Source organism: Antrostomus carolinensis, unplaced genomic scaffold (genome assembly GCF_000700745.2).
Source record: "Antrostomus carolinensis isolate BGI_N321 unplaced genomic scaffold, ASM70074v2 scaffold19232, whole genome shotgun sequence".
NCBI classification, from domain to species: Eukaryota; Metazoa; Chordata; class Aves; order Caprimulgiformes; family Caprimulgidae; genus Antrostomus; species Antrostomus carolinensis.
This window is the reverse complement of record NW_010300383.1, coordinates 37,266-59,384: the sequence shown is the minus strand read 5'-3', so window position 1 is coordinate 59,384 and position 22,119 is coordinate 37,266. Positions and strand designations below refer to the sequence as shown.

The window sequence follows — 22,119 nt, the reverse complement described above, 5'->3', positions numbered from 1 at the left end:
CCTGCTGACTATAGAGTGGGAAGTTTGGCATCTCATTTGGTTTCTTCAGCTGATGAAAATGAAAATCAACTTGACGATGATGGGAATGAGGTTCTGACCAGTAGTAGCTTTGCTATGGGACGACAGGATAAAGGTGAGCAGGACAGCATCAATAATAATGAGAATATGGACAGTGGAGACTGTACCCCAAGCTATAAGGAAAGTGAGACTGAGAGGACAGCTGCCCATGTGGACCCCCAGGTGGAGGAAAAGCGTATTACAGAAAAACAGCCAGATGGAAAAAGAAGTCCAAGAAGCAAAAGAAGCTCCAGTAGAAAATCTAAAGGTACTTTATAAAAAAATGTTTTTGTTATCTTTACTTAAAATAATAACACTGTAGTTCTAATCCATGAACTGATAAGAAAGATATATTTTAGTACTAATTATTTTTAAAATGTCACTAAAGAGTTGGTGGTTTGGGGGTTTTTTTCAGAACTGTTTTTGGTCCTAAATCAGATTCATTTCTAGATGTTTTTACCTTCTGTATTTAAACATTGGCTATGTAGCAAATGGACTATATCAAGGAAGCGCGAGTGGAGGGAAGTGCTGAGTTTCAGTGTGGAAGTTGGGCTGACTTCCAAATCAGAATAGCCAGAAATTCAGGAAATATGGTTTTGTTCGTTTGACATCATGCTTGAGTGCAAGATTTTAGTGTCTTGATCCAATGTCAAGATTTGAAATCTTGGTGTGAGTACCAAGGAGCTTGATCTTAGCCTGCTATTGTCAAAATTTACTTAGATTTTTCAAAGCTTAATATAGTCCTAGAATGTGCATTTTGGGTAATGAGCTGTTCAAAGATGTTTGATGTTACTTCTCCTTTAGATCTTTTGGATATGAATTAGGTAAGGAAAATGTAAATATTTATTATGTGTACTTATTTGAGATAATTCTTCCCTTTTTGAATGAGTAGGATTTGTCTTCATCAACACAAAGTGATGTGATACTATGTTTTGGCCATAAATCATAAAGCTTATATGTCATACTGCTGCAAATATATTAATGAAAGTCAGTGTGTTTCATCACATAGGTGTCTTTGAAAGTTACTTGGGAGAACTGAATCATGCCTGCTTCCCTTCCCCCCGCCCCCGCACTTGAAGATGGGGAATTTGGCTATGTAAAATAGATAATTTTAAAATACAGTTTCCCTGCTAAATGGCAGGTCCTTTATGGCCTAATCTGAAAACTGGTGATGATCTTAAAAGATTATAAAATAGGTAAAGAAAGGAAAGAAGTCTTGCATTCCATGTCTTGTATGTATAGGTAAAATCTTGAAGAGAAAAAATATATTTTCTAGTAGAGATAAGAGGATCCTGAAATCTAGAATTATAGGGAGAATGAATTTTCATTAAATCATGCAGAAAGTCATTAAGTTTATATTTCAACTACAGATTTGAACTTTAAAAATATAAGAAAATACCTAATTAAAATGAGAGATTGGCAGATGTAATTGAGAACCAGTCATCTGTATGGTGGGAATAAGAAAAATCAAGTAGACGAAATGTGATACAGACATGTGGACAGAGGTATCTGAAGCATGGTGAGATGAAGAACAAGAGAAATTCACCCAAACACTAAAAGTTAAATTTTGTCTGTGTTCTTTCTCTGTTTGTATTTTGTTGATAAATGCAATCAGCTGGTGCAGAAATACCACAAAATGAGCTGTGCACAGTAGATGACGGTTTTAAGGCAATAAGAAGAAATCTGAAATATAGAAAATTTCATGGAAAAATCTAGAGATGTAAAATACTATAGCAGAGAACATGCTGCCTGCAAAAATTTAAGAGTTTTGTTGAATTCCTATGAGCAAACTCTTACTACTTTATTAATAAAGTACCTTGACTTTTATAGAAGGAAGATCAAAATATAAAATCACATTATGTTTCCGATTGATTATGAGCTAATCTACATTTAGCTTTTTAGATACTCTCACATGATGGTTCTGTTTTTACACAATGCAATGACTGCCACAATTTCTTGATGTTGCAAATTTCTTTATTTCAGTGAGACTCTTCCATTTGATTTTTAACACTAGCTGTTTTAAACAGTTCCCGAGTATCCTTCTACATAAAAGAGCCAAACTAGCTTTCTCATCTTTATACCAACTCAGAGATCAAGGAGAAAATAATCAAACCAGAATAGATGATCCATGAGTAGGTGCCAGCAGAGTGCCACACAAGCAAGCTGGAATCACAAACTAAATACTTGTATGGCATGTATTTTTAACTATTGAGAAATCATGGATGAGTTACTTTGACTCATAGCTAAAGACAACATTTATGAATCATCTTCTGTTTCCCTATAAGCAAACCTGTTAGGATTGCTGTTAAATTATGCCATCCTGGAAGAGATGAATTTGACCTAAAAAACATGCTGTTCATATTCCTTTTCCTGCTAGTGACTAAAGCAATGAATCTGGAATAGGGAAAACTGTATTTTACTTATTTTTATTTATTTATTTGAAACTTGTTTAGCAGACGATTGGTGACGATTGGAGAAGCCAATTTTCTGCTCTGGACATGTGTTTTAACTTTAGAAGAAAGAATGAGTACTCACACTTGCAATGTGCTTGAAACCCTCTAAATATTTGCTTATAAAGCATAAACCGTTATAAGTATTTGGTTATTATGTTTCTATATATATACTTGGAATGTGTTGGAGCTAGAGTTATCCTAGCTTCTATAATCAGGAGACTGGAATGCAAGATTAAGAATCACTGTATCCAGTTGGAGATTCACCTAGCTCAATGTCCTTCCCCTGACAGTGACCAGTAGAGGCTGGGTTGGTTAAGAGTATGGGGACAAGGCAAAGAGGTAGTGATTTGTTTGTGTGTTCTCCTTGCCATCAGCAATTATCCATTCAGGACTTCCCCAAGTGGGAATTGATAAATTGTAATAGCTTACAGTGAATTTGTCGCCTGACTTACAGTTGTTTTTTGAGTCCATTTCAATGTCCTGGAATAAGCAGTTCCAAGATTTCACCTATGCACTGTTTGGAATTGTCTTGATGCAGTAAGACGTATTAGAGTGAATTGACAACTCTGTAGCTTCCAGACCCCAAATTTCTCCCACATTCATTTTGTATACTAATAGTAGTTTTCAATGGGCTACAATTACATCTGTTTAAGGAGGACACTTGTGATCAAAGAAGTGATGTAAATTTAAATTGAGAAATTTAAACTTTGGTGATTATTCATACTTTGATTCCTTCTAATGAATTGTACTAACTTTAGTGCAGTAGAGATAGTGATTCATGAAGTGTCATCTGCTTCAATGTATTTTTGGAAATGTGGACTTCAAATTATTCCTGTTCTCTTAAAATAACTTCATCTTTTTGCAAAAGATCAGTCCTGGCATAACTAGTAACTTAATATTGTAAAATCACAGTGTGTAATTCCTTAACATAGCATAACATGCTAACTTGCACTTAATCATTTTTCCCCAAGTTAAAGTCTGCAACGTACCCTTTTCCTGGAAATTATTCAGCTTATTGTAAGGGAGGAGGGAAAAAGGGGAGTGGCTGGAATGGATTTGATATTGCAGCAAATTAAATATATTAAAATAAATAGTCAAATTATATTAAAATTCAAGCAATGTTATTTTATTTAGGATTCTCTGCTACACAAACAAGATTTTGAGCTTGCTCAATTAGAGTTACATCTTTACCGTCAACACTCCTGTCTTAAAATCTCTTCTCTTAAAAATATTTTTTTAAACACTTACTGGTCTTTTGTTTCATGGTTTGGGGTTTTTTTTTCTGGGTTTTTTTTTTTCAGCTTTCTGGTACTGAGTACCAAAGAAAGTTTAAAAAGAGAGATTACCGTATGTTTTCTGTACTAGCAACTTACTGGTGACTTAAGCAAATGCTATGGAATGTGAAAATTAGAATTCCATTAAAAAACAGAGGACAATATCCATAATTTTATTTTGATAGCAAATGCTTCATGCTTGCGCTTTTGACTTATTCTCAGGCAGGTGGCAAGAGCATCTTAATTTCATTTACTTGAAGTAAACCAGAAAAGGTTCGACATATTGAAAAATGCATTTGTTATTTTTATTCACAATGTCTGACCAAACTGGATCTTTTTGCAAACATGGGGCTGCTTTTGTGAACTCTTAGGGAAATTTTGAAAAAGTTTGCTTCTCCACATGTCTTAGGAAACATTGTCACACCCAGCTGGGCACAGAAGATTTCAGTTGAAACCTCTGAGTCTGGCAGAGCAGAAACTTGGTCGCAGCGCTCTGCCATGTTGCTAGTGAGTGCTCTGGTCATTGGAGAGTTGACATTTTCTGTGTTTTTTCACGTTTATTTTCATAAAGGCTTTGGTTCCATTTTAGTATGGAACCAAATATCAGTGTATGAAGGAAATATCAATGCTTTGCAAAGTGTAAAAACTTAATCCTTGCTTCTTAAAAAATCAGAAATATATGTAAGATACCAGTCTTCAGTTAAAAAAAAAAACAAACAAACAAAAAAAAACAAACAAACAAACAAAAAAAACCCCACGCCCCCCACCCCCTTGCTTTGGACAGTAAGATTGATTCCAGGAAAAAGCAGTGTTGTGTGCCCTTTTCAAGAACATGGAGAAAAAAACATAAGGGTCTTAGCCCGTAACACCATTATGATGAAATAGCATTGCTAAGTGTTACTGTCTCAAGGAAAACCTGTGGTTATAAACACAAATGCCACCTGGTGTTTAAAATAGAACAAGCTAGATTTAACCTGAATGGCTGTAAGGCCTTGCTTCAGAATTGGGGGAATAATTTGAGGGCAGAATTTGATTACAGGTGAGTGACAGCTCAACTATATGTAGGAATAATATGCAGTTTATAAATTACATGTTAGCAACAGTACCACAATAACAATAAAATTAAGGTTTTTCATGATAGTTGCTATTGAGCATGTTTCAGTCAATGTTCATGTTTTAATATAGGTGATTATTAGCTGCTTTAAAGTTACTTTTCTTTTTTTTTTTTCTTTTTTTTTTGCTGAGAGAAAAGGTTTGCCAGAACATGTGGACCAAGTACTTCCTGGTTTGTATCTTGCATCCAGTTATGTCTCTTGTTGCTTTTGGCCCACAGCAAGCCCAAATAAATACCGGAAAAGAAGAGATGTGCATTAATATTGAAAAAACAATGTTAAGTTACACCCATATTTTGTCTGGCAGTAAGCCCTGTGAAAATAGCCACCCACAGAGATTATTAGTACTCCTGACCTGGATAGTTTACTTACTGAAGAGTTTAAAATAACCAAAAATAGAATGGTGGGGCCTTCAAGTGGACAAGCTAATGCGTTTCTTAAGCCCTAAATCTTAAACCTGAATCATCACTATAGGGTTTCAGTTGCAGTGAACACAAGAGGATCTGAAATATGCTGAGTGCCTAAGCTGTAGAACATCAAAGTATGATGGTTACTTGAAACAGTGTTCCCACCTGTCCTGCTTTTAAATTAAAACTTGATTGTCAGAAAATGGGTGTAGCTGAGGAAGAATAACATATTCATCATAACTTGAGTTTATAAAAGTTTATTGTGCACATTTCAGTGACCAAATTCTCTAAATTGTTTTTTAAAATTACTGGAATTTTTTGGAAGTTCAGTCCTGTGTAAACGTATCAAATTCAGTGTTGTTTTACGAAAAAATAAATTGTTAATTAATTGGTGGAATAAGCTATAGTTTTTTGGTTACTCCTGAGACTGTGTGTTATAGGAAGCCAAAATTTATTGCTTTTATTCTCTGATCTGTGTGAGAAACTGGTGCAGTCTGTATATGGGTAGTTGATTTCTCCCACTACAACTGCCTGCTCTACACTTCTGCTCTAATCTCATTTAACATTTCCTGTTGTCTATCATGTTTGTGATCAGCAATATACTACAGATTTTGCATTTCTAACAATAAAATGTGGGATTTGCACTGATTTTCATGTACAGTTTTTCATGTAATGTGTAAAGCATAACAGCATAAAAATTATCGTTCATATATGTTGCCAGTCCTCCATGTGTATGTCTGATTTTTTTGACCGCTATAAAGTTGGAGACAGGCAACAGTGCATTGCCAGGGAATGTACCATGGAGGCCCTAGCTTTCTGCTTAGCAAGAAGTTCTGGAGACTAAATTCAGGTTACACTTCCTCGTGTCATTGTTACAAACATCGATCACCACTACTGGCTCATTCCTTGGACTCTCAAATAAATGATTTGACTATCCAGTGTGGGGGGTGTCTTCCTTTTCACTCAGCAGGACAGTTCCCCTGGACATCTCTTTCTCCACAGTAGAATCCCCCACTGTCATCATCTGCTTCTTTCTGTCCTTTAAGATGCTGTTGTCACTGTGAAGAGCAACTGTGCTATCATCTGAAGAACTGGTTGAATTGCCCTTCCTTCCCATGGACATGTTCCTGTACAAGGTCCTTGTCAGGAGTGAAGAGACAAACTGAGAACCTCATTCACGGTGTCCTCTCTTTGCCCTTTTTGAGCAAGACTCTGTTGTAAACAACTCTGCTTTCTGTCTCTGCTGTGTAACAATTCAGTCTTAACATGAAAGTTTGTCCACTGGGATATAAATATTGATTTTTCTAGCTGAAACTGTAACACACTACCCTTTTTATTTTAGGTCATCCTAGTGCTTCTCTTACGTAGAACAGTTTAGACTAGGTGGGGGTTTTTAGCCCCAAGTTAGTCAGGCCCCAGTTAGAACTATACCTGATGTATGTTACTGTGTTTTTCAGGTAGGTGAGCTGACACCAAAACAGACCTATTGCAACTAATTTTTACAAGACCAATATTTTATTTACTTGCAGGGATGTTAAGATACTCGATTTTAATTCATAGTTTTTGTATTGAAATTTCCTAAAAAGGCAGCTTGATGTAGTTTTTGATTCCTAACCTAAGTACTTGTTCTTTTTAAAGGCGTTCCTACAGTGGGAACCACAGCGGTCAAGGAGGAAAATACTCTTATTACAGATACAGATTCTGTACATGCTGTTGAAGTGAATGAAAACTTTCACCAAAAAGAACAAAAACAAACGTTGCAGTCTCTTTTCTCTTTGCTCCGTGAAGAGGTTGAGCAGATGGATTCAAAGATACTGCCCCTGTGTCTCCATCAGGTACTTCCTATGATTCTGGGGTGTTGCACACAATTTTGTTTTTATTTGAGACCTTTATTAATTGGGGAAAAATGCTTTAATTCAACATATGACAATATTCACATTTGAACAGGGTATTTTGATGTGTAACAGGTGGTCAAGGCAAGTATCTCCTCTAAGGTCTTCTAATATATGTTAAATTATAAATTGTCTTGCAAGTGTATTCTGCAGTTAAAGGAAAGTCTTAAGGGTGGGTTTTCTAATTCCCTGAATGTTGAAATTCTAATTTGACAGGAAGATTTAAGAAAATGACTTTTCCGTGTACCTTAAATATGGTTTGTGAGACACTGGTATAGATACAAGACAGCTGAAGTTTAAATAGCATTTTAAATGTGGAATTATTTTTATGTTGCAGAATTCTTTCTAGCATGAATTTCATGCATGACTGCTAAGATTCAAGGTTTCTTAGTGTATACTTTTTTATAGCACAGTTGCCACTCCTGCAAGACCAAAGAAATACTGTGTGATTTGAAAAGCAATCTTTTTTAATAGCTGGTTAGTATGTTTTTCTTTCTGGAGATTATGGTGCAAGATTAATATGTTGATAGGACTTGACACAGTATTTATTTATAGTTTAGTTGTGTCAGACTAACAGTGGGCTAGAAGACTTTTTTGTTTGGCTGTGGTGTCTAATATGGGCAATAAAAATAGAAACTATATGGTGTCTGATTTGACTTAGTTGCATTATCTTTATTGTGGAAAATTGAATGATTGTGATATTTTAAACTTCTTAACTGTGATGACACTCCTGCATTCTTACTCTCTTTGGTATCAATAAACAATTATATTTGAGAAAGAGGTATCTCTAGTATTGAAAACTATAGGTAATTCACATTTGACTTTTTCTTTTAATTTGTGTTAGAGTGAATATATTGATGTTGTTCATTAATTTATTTGAAACTTAGCATTAGGGTTAACCATTTGTACTTTTAGCCATGCTGAATTTGGTGGTTATGCATGAGTCAGTATAAAGGTCTGTTTTGGAAAACAACACAATTAAGGCAGAAACTTCAAAATGCTTTACAAACATTAAAGAGTGTCCTCAAACATGATAGAGGTGAAATCTGTTTGCTGCTTTTTAGATGAGGAAGCCAAACCCTAAGGGTAACAACCTTTTGAAAGTCATACAGGAACTGTGGCAGAACTGAGAAAGGAATCTGCATTTCCAGATTCAAACATGTAATCAAACACCATCTCTTTTTTCCTAAGAAATATCAAGCATTTTGAATTGAATGTTTGAAAGAAAGCTAACAAATCTTGAAAGGATTGTAACACACTTTTTAATACGGGAAAAAAAAGAATTTTAAAGATAGCATTCATGTTTTCATCTAAAGTGAGTCTATTAAGATTTTTTTTTTCCTTTTCCAGCAAATTAACCTGTCATCTTCAGGGGTTTTTTTCTTATTGCTAATACAGCCTGCCAGTAACTTTCTTTTGTGCCAAGTCTACCAAATACTCTTCTGTCACATTCTCTTGTTATTCTGTATGACAAAATTCAATGTAAAATAGAGAGCTGTGTCAGAAATTCTAGAGTATTAACAGTCTGCATCAGTGGGAAGCCTGTATTAAATATTTAAAGGCTGTGGGACATTAAGGGCTGTTCTAAGGGTTAACTTTTAATTAAAATAGGATGTAATTTTTTTCCTGTCTTGAGTGGGATTCATGTAATTTGCTTAGCATTTTTTACAGAATTTAAGAATTACTTATATATAAAACATAGATACAGAGCTTTGGCAGCTCCATCCTTAGGAGACTGCTGTGGATAGCAGACAAAATGTGAAAATAAAGAGCCTTATAAGTCACTTACCAAGTCTCCTTTGGGGGTACTGGGCTCAGAATGATCTAATGGTTAGTGAGAAGTCTGAGAGCCAGGAATGCGCAACTTGTAATCTAGACCCCTCTATCAAGTTGCTGTCTGTTTTGAGCAATCAATCATCTTTAGACTTTTACAAAAGTGCCCACTTGTTAAGACCTTAAAATTATGAGTGCCTAAATTGATATGCCTCAAAAATTTTGAGACTGAATGTTTGTGTGCTAGCAGAGAAGTCATTGGAGTATCAGCTATGAGGTGTCTGCTATGAGGTGTCTCAACCGGAGTGTTCAGGTATCCGGGTACCTGCAGTTACTGGACACACTTTGCAAGTGTGGCCCTTGCCGCACCATGCATGGCAAGTAGGAAGACTGCCAACGTTTGCTGTCCTTGAAGACTGATTAGCTAGTGCTTGTAAAGGTCACTGATACTGTAGAGTTCTGTGAAACAAAATATTTTTACTTCTGAGGTTTATATTTTTTGTATTTTACTGCATTTACAAAGTCATCAGTATTCCTCAGCTTTCTAGGAAAGCCTGCCTTGTTTTCTAGCAAGCACAAGTAAGTTGTTGTTGTTGCAAATCTCAAAGATTATTTGTCCACAGGGAAAAATTGGAAGGAAAATGTTTCAGTTACCACGTTAGGTTTTCTATGCAGTGTTACAGCTCTTCCTTTCCACCTATCAGCTCTATCTTTCCTATAATACTCCCCACCACCAACTCAGAGTCAAAGCAAAATTCTGATTCTGGTTAGAAGCATGTTCATTTTCCGACTGTCTTTGGATACTTGCTTTCTCTGAGCTGGTTGTATGGCTTCTAGTACAATGGTATCTTTGCCCTTTTAGTCCAAGAAATAATCCTTTATGCCAGTTTTGGGGGGAAAAAAACAAATAAAACCAAACAAATTAAAAAAAATACTGATAACTTTACTTAATTAACAGAAAAAGTATTTTTTCTAATTGGCATCATAGAATCATAGGATGGTTTGGGTTGGAAGGGACCTTAAAGATCATCTAGTTCCAACCCCCCTGCCATCAGCAGGGACACCTTCCACTAGATCAGGTTGCTCAAAGCATCATCCAACCTGGCCTTAAACACTTCCAGGGAGGGGGCATCCACAACTTCCTTGGGCAACCTGTTCCAGTGTCTCACCACCCTCACAGTGAAAAACTTCTTCCTAATATCTAATCTAAACCTTCCCTCTTTCAGCTTAAACCCATTTCCCCTTGTTTTTTCATTAACTGTCCTTATGAAAAGTCCTTCCCCAGCTTTCTTGTAGGCCCCTTCAGGTATTGGGAGGCCTCTATAAGATCTCCCTGGAGCCTTCTCTTCTCCAGGCTGAACAGCCCCAATTCTTTCAGCCTGTCCTAATAGAAGAGGTGCTCCAGCCCTCGGATCATCCTGGATGATCCTCTGGACTTGTTCTAGCTGTTCTATGTCTCTCTTGTGTTGGGGGCTCCAGAAATGGATGCAGTACTCCAGGTGGGGCCTTACGAGAGTGGAGTAGAGGGGCAGAATCACCTCCCTCGACCTGCTGGACACGCTTCTCTTGATGCAGCCCAGGATACGGTTGGACTTCTTCTGGAAGTTCTGACACTTCCATGCTTGTAATTTTGGCTTAGAAATAGCTGGTTGAAAGCAAAATCATCACTAGGAAGAGGATAGTGAATTTATTTCAGTAGACTGCAATTAAAATATTTAACTTTTATATAGCAATAACTTGATGTACTGGAACACAACTTTCTCTTATGTTTGCGTGCCCATGTTCTTGATTTATACACAGCTTCTGAGTGTATAAACCCTTGGTGAGCATATATTTACTGTTCCTTTTTGAAGTGATCTGTTAACAATAGGCATTATAAAATTACCCATCCAAGGTAATTTTATAACATGAAGGGTGAAGTAATTTTTAAACTGTTGCAGCTAGACATCTTGAATGCTTAGGCATAGAGATCCCTTGTTCAATTCCTAGCCATCAGCTAAGATAGCAGCTGTTACAGCAGCATTTAACATCAGCTTACATGTTTTGTTAAGCTAGAAGTGCTGGAGATTGATTTAGGTGTTCAGGTATTTTATATGTAGTCTGTCTTATGTTTGATTTTCCTGGTCCTCAGTAACTCCTTTGGAATGATTTTTGGTCTATATATTAAACCTTCTTAGCACTTTGAGCTTTAAGTGCAACAGGTAAAGTTTGCTTATTTTTTGTGTCAACTCCTTGGTATTTGTTTTAACATATCTGTATTAACTCAACATCCATCCAAGAGAACATGTCTTCAAAAATTGTGATTTTCAGGGATTTTTTTTTTTTTCCAATGGCCATTTTTTGGCAGACTTGTCGTGTTACAAATCTAATTTTAATTGTTCTGTTATAGAAATGTCAACCTAAGGAGGATTGTTTGTTGTTGTTGTAACAAGATAAAACCCAACTAACATTTGGGCAAATCCGTTTGTGTGAGAGGACTAAATATTTGTCTGTTGTTTGATATTCTTTTTAAACTTCTTTCCTAGAATAAGAATATATATATTTACTCTGAACATTCATATTTTACCCAAACTAAATATGAACCTGCAAAACAGATGTTTAAAACTATGATAAAAAGTTGATATTATATCCCTACCACTCTCATGAATATTATAGAATCCTTATTTTTCTTTTTTTACTTTTGCAGATAGCTGAGACCTATTTTCAAGAGGAGGAATGTATCCTTTTACTTGTAGAAATTGTTACGCAATTTTAAAATAATCTAGCATGATAAAACATAACAGACAAATGTTTTACCATTGACTCACAAGTTATAAAGAAATAAACAGCCCTAATTTACCCATGAGTGAATACACAATATGTTGGCAAGTCCTTCATCAGACAGCTGGAAAATGAGTTAAGCAATAAATCCACTTCCATAATCTGTACTGATACAATCATTAGTAGTTGTGCACAAACAAGGAAGTAAGAAAGTTTTTTCAAAGAACTTCTGTTTTCATAGGATAAGTTCTGTTCTAAGTCTTAGTGAGTGGGAATATGTCCAATCTAGATAGGGTGTGTATTCTGTTATATCAAATAGAGCACTGATATTGTAAGAACAAAATTATCACAACAGTTGATTAGAATATGTACTACAAGTGTCTAGATTAGAATAAAAATACCAAACACACTGAGCTGTGGGAGATCAGCAACCGGCAAACAATAACAACGTGTTGTTTGGCAAATGCTAATTACTCAAAATCGTATCAAGGTAGTTCAAGAAACTGTCGTAGGAAAATACGGGTAATTGCTTCTGGGAACAGCTAGTTCAATAGTCTGGTTTATTTTGATTTGTTCCTAGATAATACAAGGAAGTTTGGTCAGTAAGTTATAGTAGTTGAACTGCTGCTCATTACTGATATATTTCAGTAATTCTGGGAGAGAATAATCATATTAAACCTTAAAGTGAAATTATATTTTTAGAAAAGATGAACTGGGTTTTCCTCTGTTTGCTTGTAAGAGAAAATGATCAGACTATAAAAAGAAGAGGCAAAAGTGGTAAGCCCTTAAGGTGTATATGATTCCCTAAGATGCGTCATAAATTATAGAATCTTTGCATACAGATTATTTCTTTATTATGTAATTTGTTACAAACAAAATACAGCAAATAAGCAATTGTAATGGTTAAATAAAGCATAAGAAAGGTATCCTTGAAACCTAGCCAAATTATGTTAGCCTGTAGTAGAAAACGAGAGCAATAACTGTTGCAATATTATAAAAGCAACATATAAAATATAGTATCCGTCGCTGTCTTAGAAGACTGTACTTCTGTCTTGGTCATCCAAATTCAAAAGCACCAATCAGCAAATTCCTAATATACAGCACAAATTAAAGGTATGGAAAAATTCTGTGGTAGATTATGGCTCTGCAGGGGCAAATATAGTACATTTAAAATGCATTCAACAGCAGGATAGAAAGACAGTTTCTCTTTCATAGAAGTTGCTTTAATCGAAGAGCACTGTATTTAAAGCTGATCAAAGGAAATATTTTTAATGCGATGTACACCTGATGTGTGGAATTCAACACCACTATATAATACATATTTATGAAGGATATCTCCTCTGTACTTGCAACCATCAGTTTCCTGAGGTTAATAAAGAACTTACTTGATCATGTTGCACTGTATTAATTATCCATGACAGGCATTTTAATTCATCCAGTGTAGAACTTCATATTAACAATAATTCGGGGTTTGTTGCTATGGTCCTCTAAGGCTATCTATCTGATCTGTAATTCTGTTTCTGATAACAAATTTCTTGAAGGCAGGGAATATTCTTTCCATTAATATTGTTGCACCTAAGCCATGCTCTATATATGTTGCATAAGGCTAACAAGAATAATAAGTAGTGGTTGTGTGATTGTGTTTTTGTAAAATTACTCCAGCAATTTAATTAGCATGAATAATGAAAAATACTTTTTCTATATTACCAAGAACTTCATTCACTGTACTTCTATCCTCATTGTACTGTTGAATTAAATTTCAAATAGCTGTCAAAACATGGCTTTAAACAGAAAAAACTAACAGCTTGGGCTTGGTGGAACTAGAATTATCTTGACTATTACAAAATATATAGCTATCAATATACCTTTGTGAATATATTGATAACCCTAAGGGAGAGGAAAGAGTTCTTCATAGAGAAGAAAAGTAAGCAGGATCTTCAGCAGGGGAGGGGGCTGCAAATGGCTGTGTCTTGTTTGGCTGCCAGCTAAGTTAAACTAGAACATTCAGAAAGAAGTCAAAAGTTGTCTGTCAGCTGTCCAACAGTGTTGTATACAATGGTTGAGAAGGGGGAGGGTATTTTTTTAAAGTTTGAGTTGGGAAAATTTCTTAAATATTGTCTCCAGCTGATCAGTAGAAAGGAGCCATATTTTCACTTAGTTGTGGTTATTGGCATATAATTGCATTTCTTGAGAGATGCATGTTAGTATTTGGGTTTTTTTTAATTTCCCAGAGATTTCATTTTCTGATAAGAGGTATCACCATAACATTTTGCTTGTCTTTTCTAGAAGACCTTTTGTTGGACTTAAGGCATGTGGGAAGAGGTAACTGCTGAAGAGAGTTAAGATTTTCATTTTTGGAACTTTTCTCAACTTACTTTACTCCTTACTTACTGTTTTCATGTCTGCTATTATTTTGTTCCTTGCACAGAAATCTGGATGCTAGCCATTATTCATTTTGTCAAATTATGTCAAATTTCAGGTACATAATGATTGCCCTTCCAAATAAGGCGCCAAATATAAATAAATCATGACATGTCTATATATGTGTGCATTTTTCTTTAACCTTCCATTCAGATGAGAAGGCAATGAAGTTCATTCAGCTTGAACGACTGTATCATGAGCAGCTGCTTGCAAATCTTTCTTCCATACAGGAGCAGTGGGGTGAGTACAGGCTAAACTAATATGGTAGAAGAAAAAGTTAATTATAGAGTATACATTTTGGCAGCTTAAAAACGTTATATAGCAGAAGCAGCATTTATATCAGAATTTCTCTGAAATTGTTACATGAAATGTGTTCCTGTTTGAAAATTCTTCTCACACGTTTAATGAAAAAGGTGCAAATAGTTTATCATTCTTTATTCTATTAATTGAGACTTTGATCCATGGTTATTTCAAGCTTATTTTTGGTTTAGGGTCAGTGAGTCTGATGTGATGAAAATAGTGTGTTTGTAAAAAAAAAAAAAAAAAAAAAAAAAAAAAATCAATGCTTTTTTGCATAGTCTAAGACAAGAGTGTAGAGCATACACAGAAGAGTTATCAATATTTCTCCATTACTTAGTTTCATGTATATGCTTTATGTTAAGCAAATACTACTTTTATATTTTGCCTAAAAATTATTTTTACTTAATTTAGAAAGGAAATGGAAAACAGCAGTTCCTAGTCCAGTTACAACACTGAGGAATGCAGCTAAAGAACTGAGTGGTGAAGAGTTGGAAAAGCTTACTAGAGTTTGCTCTTCGCATCAACAGTAAGTATAAGACTATATTATTACTTTTACAGCACTAATATGTTAGTACAGCTGTTCTCTGCTTGCCAGTATAGGTGTTGTATCCCATTGACTCCAGTGAATGTGGTGATAAAGCGGTGGTTCTTTTTGGTGTGTAACTAAAATGTTTCTGCTACAGTCTGTTTCCCCAGTGTTTTAATGTGGTTTGAGGAACATATAGGGACTAGATCTGAACTGTTTTCAGCAAATCATTAATTTGCCAGAAATGGAGTTTTGAGTTCATTTGTAGGTATTTTCAGGAAAAGGAAAAACTGAGTAGTGTTAATTTAGGAAGAGAGAGACTGTAGAGCTGACGACGATGGTGACTGTGTCTACCTATTGTTTTAATCATTGTTTCTAAGTGCAATTGCCCAGCATCTCAGACTCCAGCACGCACATCTACCCTACAGGGTTTTATTTGCAAATTTTCCACATTTTAGGATAACTCCCTAATGCTTTAAGTAATTCTCATTATCTTCTGTTGAGTTCATATAGGTTGCATAAACATTACGAAGCAGTGATTCTGTAGTTCCCTAGTGTGGCAGTAAATCTTCATACCTGCTTTGTCTAATTCAGCAGCCTCCTGAATCGGTATATCACTAGATCACAAACTTCTGGAGAGTGCCTAGTGTGCTTTTCTGTGCAGTAACAGATACAGGATTGTAACTGTCAGGAAGGAGAAGATCTGTTATTTCATGGGTGAATGTCCTACCTACTAGACAGTTTAAGGGACAAATGGAAAAAGTTATACCAGCTGCCACGGCAAAATGATCAACCAACAACAGTAAGGAAACTAACCACATTCAAAGGCTGTAAAAAGACCAGCCTGTGACGGGGAGATGCTCTCAATCAGATGGAGAGGAAGAATTTTTTCAAGTACATTTGCATTGACTTCATAAGTCTGGATGTAACAAAAGCCAAAATGCTCCTGTTGTTCGTAGAGAGTGTGATTTGACTTTCACGGGTTTTTTTCTTCTGAGTGACCATACAGAAGTCTAAAAACACCCGGGCTGACTGTCAGAATCCAGGCAGGGACTGCTTATTTGTGGTCTGAATGTGTTCAGGAGGGAGCCCCTGGAAAGCATCCTCCTGCATTTCCACAGGAGGAGGAGGCAGCTCTAGCACCGTAGCTGCACGTTCACACCCTCAGCTTCCTGCTCCTGACAGATTGCACTCCTGAGTGCCTGCAGGGTTCCTCAGCCTGCATTTCCCTGCACATCACCTTGCAAGCCCACAGATCCAGATTCAAGTCTATATGCTATATGATTTATATGCTGCAACTAGCAGCACCTCCCTCTCAGTCGTCACCTTGTTGAGAATAACTGCTTGCCCCTTCAAATTCCTCCATGCAGCCTTACTTTAAAATAAAAAATTTCAGTTATGTAACATCATTTTCTGTTCTGAGAAACCCTGCAATTTGATTAAGAATTAAGACTTGTGTTTGTTTGCCATGATTAGTTTTCTGTATTTAATATTATTACTCTTTCAAACTCTCTAGGCAAAACCCTGTTTGCTTTTAGTGTTTCATATCTTTTTTTTTTTTTCCCCTAAGCTTTAATCTCAATTTATTTTGCTATTAAAATTATACTTTAATTTTTAATGAATAACATGCAGGTATCAGAAAATGTGAGCATTTTGCTTTTTTAATTGAAAGCAATATAACTTTTCTGATACTCAAGGTCTACAGCTACATACTGGACATGTTTGTTCTGTAAAGTTAGTTTTGAGTTTGCCTTATTTGAAGTTGAAATGGTAAAATTTAAAAGTCAATGCAACTTCTAAAATTTTTTTTTAGAGAATATGAACATCAGTACTTTTCCCTCGTCTCCTTTTATTTTTTTCAGTAGCTTTAAACAAAATGCTCAGTACTTCATCTTCACTGCTGTGTGAAAGGCTGCAAGACAGATTGTGCATGACAAAACACATTGTGCGTGAGTCTCTATGCAGTTTGCTAAGTCCACGCTGACTGTTAGCAGTGCTGACTCACCTTATGAATCCCAGTGGAATCAATGGGAGCTGCTGTATCTTACAGTACCCAGAAAACATGTCCCAGTGTAAACAGCATGTAGAGAGGGAAATATATTTTGTGGGATTTTTTTTCATTCCTTATTTTCTGTTGTAGTAATCAGTATTTTAATACTAGTAGATGTTGAGTCCTTACATAGCTTCTAAAGTTGCTAGAATTCCTTCTGAGTATAAAGTTTTACAGTCATTTAGATTGCTTGATACATTGCAGTAAATCTTCTTTTGACTGCTTTCTCAATTAGATGGAACAATGTTTGGGCTAATTAGTCTTCTGATGATGTTCACATATGGCACAGAACTGTGCTTGAAATTGTGCTACCATGCTGACACTGTTTCAATGTAAGAAAAGTTATACACTAATATTAGAGCAGAAGAAAGGCTTATAAGATTTCATTTGTTATAAAGAATGTTTCTACTAAGTTGTTTAATTTATTCTTTTTTTCTTTATTGCTGCAGGCCACAGGCATCCAAAAATAAGGTAAGCAGCTGTTTAATCAAATTCTGCTTTGTCAAAGATTGCTAATAAGTATATTTTTAGTAGTATTAGATATAATCTTTCCACTTTAGTGTAGAAACTATTTGAAGTTTGGATGACTCAAAAAGTCAGTGTTCCTATTTAATTCTAAAAATTACAGGAAATACTATCATATTTTACAGCTAGTACCTGCAGAAAATACATGGGAAAGCGGTTGTTTGCTTCAGTTAATGGAATCAAAAAATGTAAAGGAAAGGGAAGCTGCTGCTTCTAAATCAGGTATGTGTGTGTGTACATGTGCATATTTGTTTTAAATATTATAAAGTAATGATATATTCCTATAACTACTACCAAGCTATTTCATTTGAAGCTCCAGCATTTGTGTGATTCTGATAGATCCATCCATTAGTGCATTTTTGGGGTTTTTTTCACAACTGCACAATGGACATACTATGCAATTTTAATTAGTCATTGATATTCAGAATTGTAATTAAAGTAATTCTAGCCTCCACCAAAAAATATCTTTTAAATGTGCATGAATTTATAGCAACCTGCATAAGCTACAAAATTGTGTAAAACTAGAAATAAGATACGTAATTTGTATGTATAAAATATAAGGTAAACAGTCTGACAAATATTCTGAGTTGTGACAATTCAGTATAGTTCACAGTATTAGTAACTATTTTAAATTACATGCTACGTACTGATTTTGAGACACATTTTTCTGTAACAGCACAGAAAATTAGGGAGCTTTTGGGGGGTCTTGAAGAGAAAAACATACTTCAGTTTTGTTTGGTTTTTTTTTTTCAATACACACTTTTATGTCAACTTCATTTTCCTCCTCCTGCCTTGGGGCAGTGGCTGTTTTTTTTGAGTGAGTTGTTAAAATCATTGAGTTCTTATGAAACATTTGCAAATTAATTGTTAAAGTGGAGACAGGGGGGAGGGAAAGAGCATTGGTAGCCTTCCAGGCTGTGCTTTCTCTCTCTTCTCTGAGCAAAAAAATTCTTTATTTTGACATGTTCCAGTTGTCAAAATTGGCCTAAACTGAGTACCTCTCCTCAAAACCAGCTAGAATTTCTCCCAAGATGAGGGTTGGCCTAAGTGACCTCAGGAGGTCCCTTTCAACCTAAACCATCCTACAAGTGTGTATCAGCCAGGATGTTCAGAGAATCGGGAATTAACAAAGATAGAGCTTCACAGATCTCTGCATGTGTGGATCCTCCTCATCTTCATCCTCTTTTACCATGACCCCTATACTGCCTTTTCTCTGTCTTTGTTCTTGTAACCTAACTAAACACAAAACATTGAAAACACAAAATAATCATGTTCTGCAGCTCAGAAAGCAGATCAAAGGAACCAAATGCTTTTTATTTTTGGATGGTTGGAAATTCCCATGGTAAAAAATTAGGCACTTAGAATTTTTCCATTGTTTTTATTCCAAGTAGGAACAAAAGCTTTCTGGAGAGCAGAATTTTTGAACATTTGAATTAAGTAGCATTTTGTGTCAATGTTAAAATACTGTAATACAACATCTAGACACATTAAACTTAATATGGAAGTAATTAATGTGTAAATGAATTTTTTTTCATGTCTTTCTCTTAATGGATCTCTTATGAAAATGTCATCAAAATCTTTGAGTACCTGTGAAGCGTTTGTAAATTAATAGATGTCATCTATGTCATCCAATAGAAAGCAGTTCTGCTGAGAATTTTCCAGCACTGCTAAATACTTTTTCAATACAAAGGTATGAATATTTCAAGCCTAACTCAAATGCTTAAGATTTGCAAAAGATGCTTTACACAAGATTAGCACATTCATGAGGAAGCAGTGACTTCTCACACTGACAGGTCTCTTCATCTGTTAAGGCAGTGCGTGGTCAATTGGCTCCTGCTGCCCCTCACCGAGTCAATGCATCAGCAGCATGGGGCTGAATGTTTTTGTTGCAGTTAGAAGGATTTAGGTATGGAAGGCCTAATACAGTTAGGTAAGAACTAATATAGTTCTCTCTATCATGAAAAATGAGAAGGAAATGTGTAAACTTTTTCTTCTTCTCTTAGAAATTTATCTGCTAATCTGTAGGGAGAACTACTTAACTAAGCTGCTGATAGCAGAAGTCCGACTTATAGTAAGACAGGAAAAGGAAATGCTTTGAAGACTGTCCTTCATGTGAATTCATATGCCCAAAATAAGAATTTATCTAGCAACTATCAGTAAGAAGAAGTATTAGCTTGTATGTAGATATATTTATATTACATTGTAGAGACTGTTGCACTGTACTATGGTAGCATCTTAGAAGTAAAATCACACTTCCTTACTATCTAAAGCAAAATTTACTCCATTGACTTATTGCAGGCATTTGGGAACATAGTTTGAGCCTCTGTAGGCAGCTGATCCTAAGAATCCTTTTGACCTGTTTCAAAAGTGGGGAGAAACTGCTTGTACCCTGTTTTCTTTCAGGTCATATGGGATTTGTTTTTAAATGGGAAGAGGGACGAAGATGGAGAAGTGTGAATTCTCCACTGGTAGAATGCCATAGGTCAGTACTCTGCTAGGCTGTCTTGGATTAACTGGATAAAAAAGTGGTGGCTGCAGGTTTCTGTGATGAACAAAGCAAGTGTCAATTTTAAAGTAACTCTGTTCGGGGAAAAAAAAACCCAAAACATTTCTTAAATTACCAGAAATGCTTTTGTTGCTAGAAAATTTTCAGCAGTCACTTTTTTTATATCTCCAAAAGATAAAAATTACCGCTATTAGTGGGTACATCTTCATTTAACTTAGTAGGAAAAAGCATCTTTTCTAATTAAGCGCTCAAGTATTTGTCTTAACTTGCCTTGAGTGTATAGTGGGCATAGGTTGTCTAAAGCAGGTGTAAAGAAAATATTGAAAGCTGATGAAAATTTGATGTGGAATGTAACAATGATCATTACATCTCAGTTTCTGTGTCTGTAGTTAGGATCAATGTTAGGATCATTTGTTACTTTTTTAGGAACAAAGTCCTGAGTTCAAAGGCCACCTTTCAGGGTAAAGAATTTTATTTCATTTCCAATTGCATCTTGGTTGCAATTGGGGCTGCCAACAAGGATGCCTGTTATAATGTGGATGTATCCACTAGGAAAAATTGACAGATGGTAACAAAATCTTGTACCAATAATCCAGGCTGTGTTTGAACTCATGACCTATATGTGAAGGGCTCGGTATCCCATTACAAATCCCTTGAGCTCTCTACTCATCTCTGTCTAATTTTCAAAAAGTGCCTGTCTCATATCCATTTCTTCTTTCAGTGTTGTGCAGAAGTTAGGTTCCCCATACCCTTTCCATCTGTTAGCGTTGGTCCAATTTTTTTAAAATGTATTTTGATATGGTTGGATATTCTCTTTTTTTCAATTTCCAAGCCTGTCTTTTCAATGCTACCTTTTATTTCATTATCCTTTAAAATGGGGATAGTTTAGAATTTAATAACATTGTTCAATACAATTAATTAATGCAAACTTTTCCTTAAAGACTAACAAATGTGACCCTGTTTCATGTAACAAGTTCAGGAAATTGTTCAGAGATTAAGTGAAGTTTTAATAGGTGAAGCATAGAGACCTTCAGTCATTCTTGTGAGAATGTATACAGTTAATAAGGGCATTGTTTGATCTCTTTGTTAATACATTCATAAGGCCTTTCTGCTTTTCACTATGACCAAAAAATGCAAATGAGTGTATTAATTAATGAGGTATTAATTTGGTTTTTGAGGTTATTACTGTAACAGTAGTCCTACTCGAACATAGTCTTAACTTAGTTTTTATTAAAGTATGGAATAAAAGACAGTTTCTGTCATACCTAACTTGCTTTGGTATTCTAATTCTGAACACTCCCTTCCTCTCTTCATAAGCCTAAAAGGAGAGATTTGGCTTTGAGCTTCTCATAACAACTAATGTCTAATAATGTTATTGACAACTTGGGCTAACCAGCTACTCCTTCATCAGCAGATCATGCCAATAGTAGGTGAATTCACAAGCTATGTAGAATTGCCTTTGTTTCTCTCTGAAATTTCAGATAAGAAAAATGAGTTTTCATTTGTATTGTAAATGTGAATACAGCAATAAGCTGCACCCAGTTGCATTTATATATATATATCTATATATAAACTAACTTACATATCCAAAAAGCAACATCTTTTTATGCAGTCTGTTATGTAAAATATTGTATTTGGATATTTAACCAAAGGAGCTAGTTGCCCACTTAAAAATAATTTCATTTAAAATTTATTAAATTTGTGTTTTCAGCTTCTTTAAAGGAAATGCAGATATCTCCCTGTGTGGTAGATGCACTAGCATCAAAATACATTTTTCTGTAATTGCATTTTTTTGAACTACAGGGCTCCATGTGATGCACTCACATAAAATATGCTTTAGAAGAAATGTAGCTTTTCAGAAAGATACTTACATGCATACATATTGTGCTTGAAGTATGGGAGTAATTCTTTTCAGGAGGGCACTAAAGCATGTGCTTTGCCCACAAGAATGTGTGCAAATACTTTGCTGAAGCAGGAGTCAGCTTTTCAGACTGCTAAGAAAACTTTTACTCTGACTGGAGCATAAAGCACCTGCCCTTTATGGGAGTGCATTTTAAAGGATT

General features: G+C 35.4%; 1 protein-coding gene across 1 annotated transcript in view; it reads left to right on the top strand.

Moving 5' to 3' along the window:
- The window catches only part of CNST (consortin, connexin sorting protein), a gene marked incomplete at its 5' end in the record, with an annotated part of 31,577 nt that continues 9,458 nt past the window's right edge, over positions 1 to 22,119 (top strand). The window contains 7 exons of the mRNA XM_010163121.1: positions 1 to 325; positions 6,942 to 7,138; positions 11,655 to 11,685; positions 14,303 to 14,389; positions 14,861 to 14,975; positions 17,475 to 17,496; positions 17,676 to 17,772. Of these exons, the coding sequence (XP_010161423.1) occupies positions 1 to 325; positions 6,942 to 7,138; positions 11,655 to 11,685; positions 14,303 to 14,389; positions 14,861 to 14,975; positions 17,475 to 17,496; positions 17,676 to 17,772 (874 nt within the window). The remainder of the gene's footprint in view (positions 326 to 6,941; positions 7,139 to 11,654; positions 11,686 to 14,302; positions 14,390 to 14,860; positions 14,976 to 17,474; positions 17,497 to 17,675; positions 17,773 to 22,119) is intronic.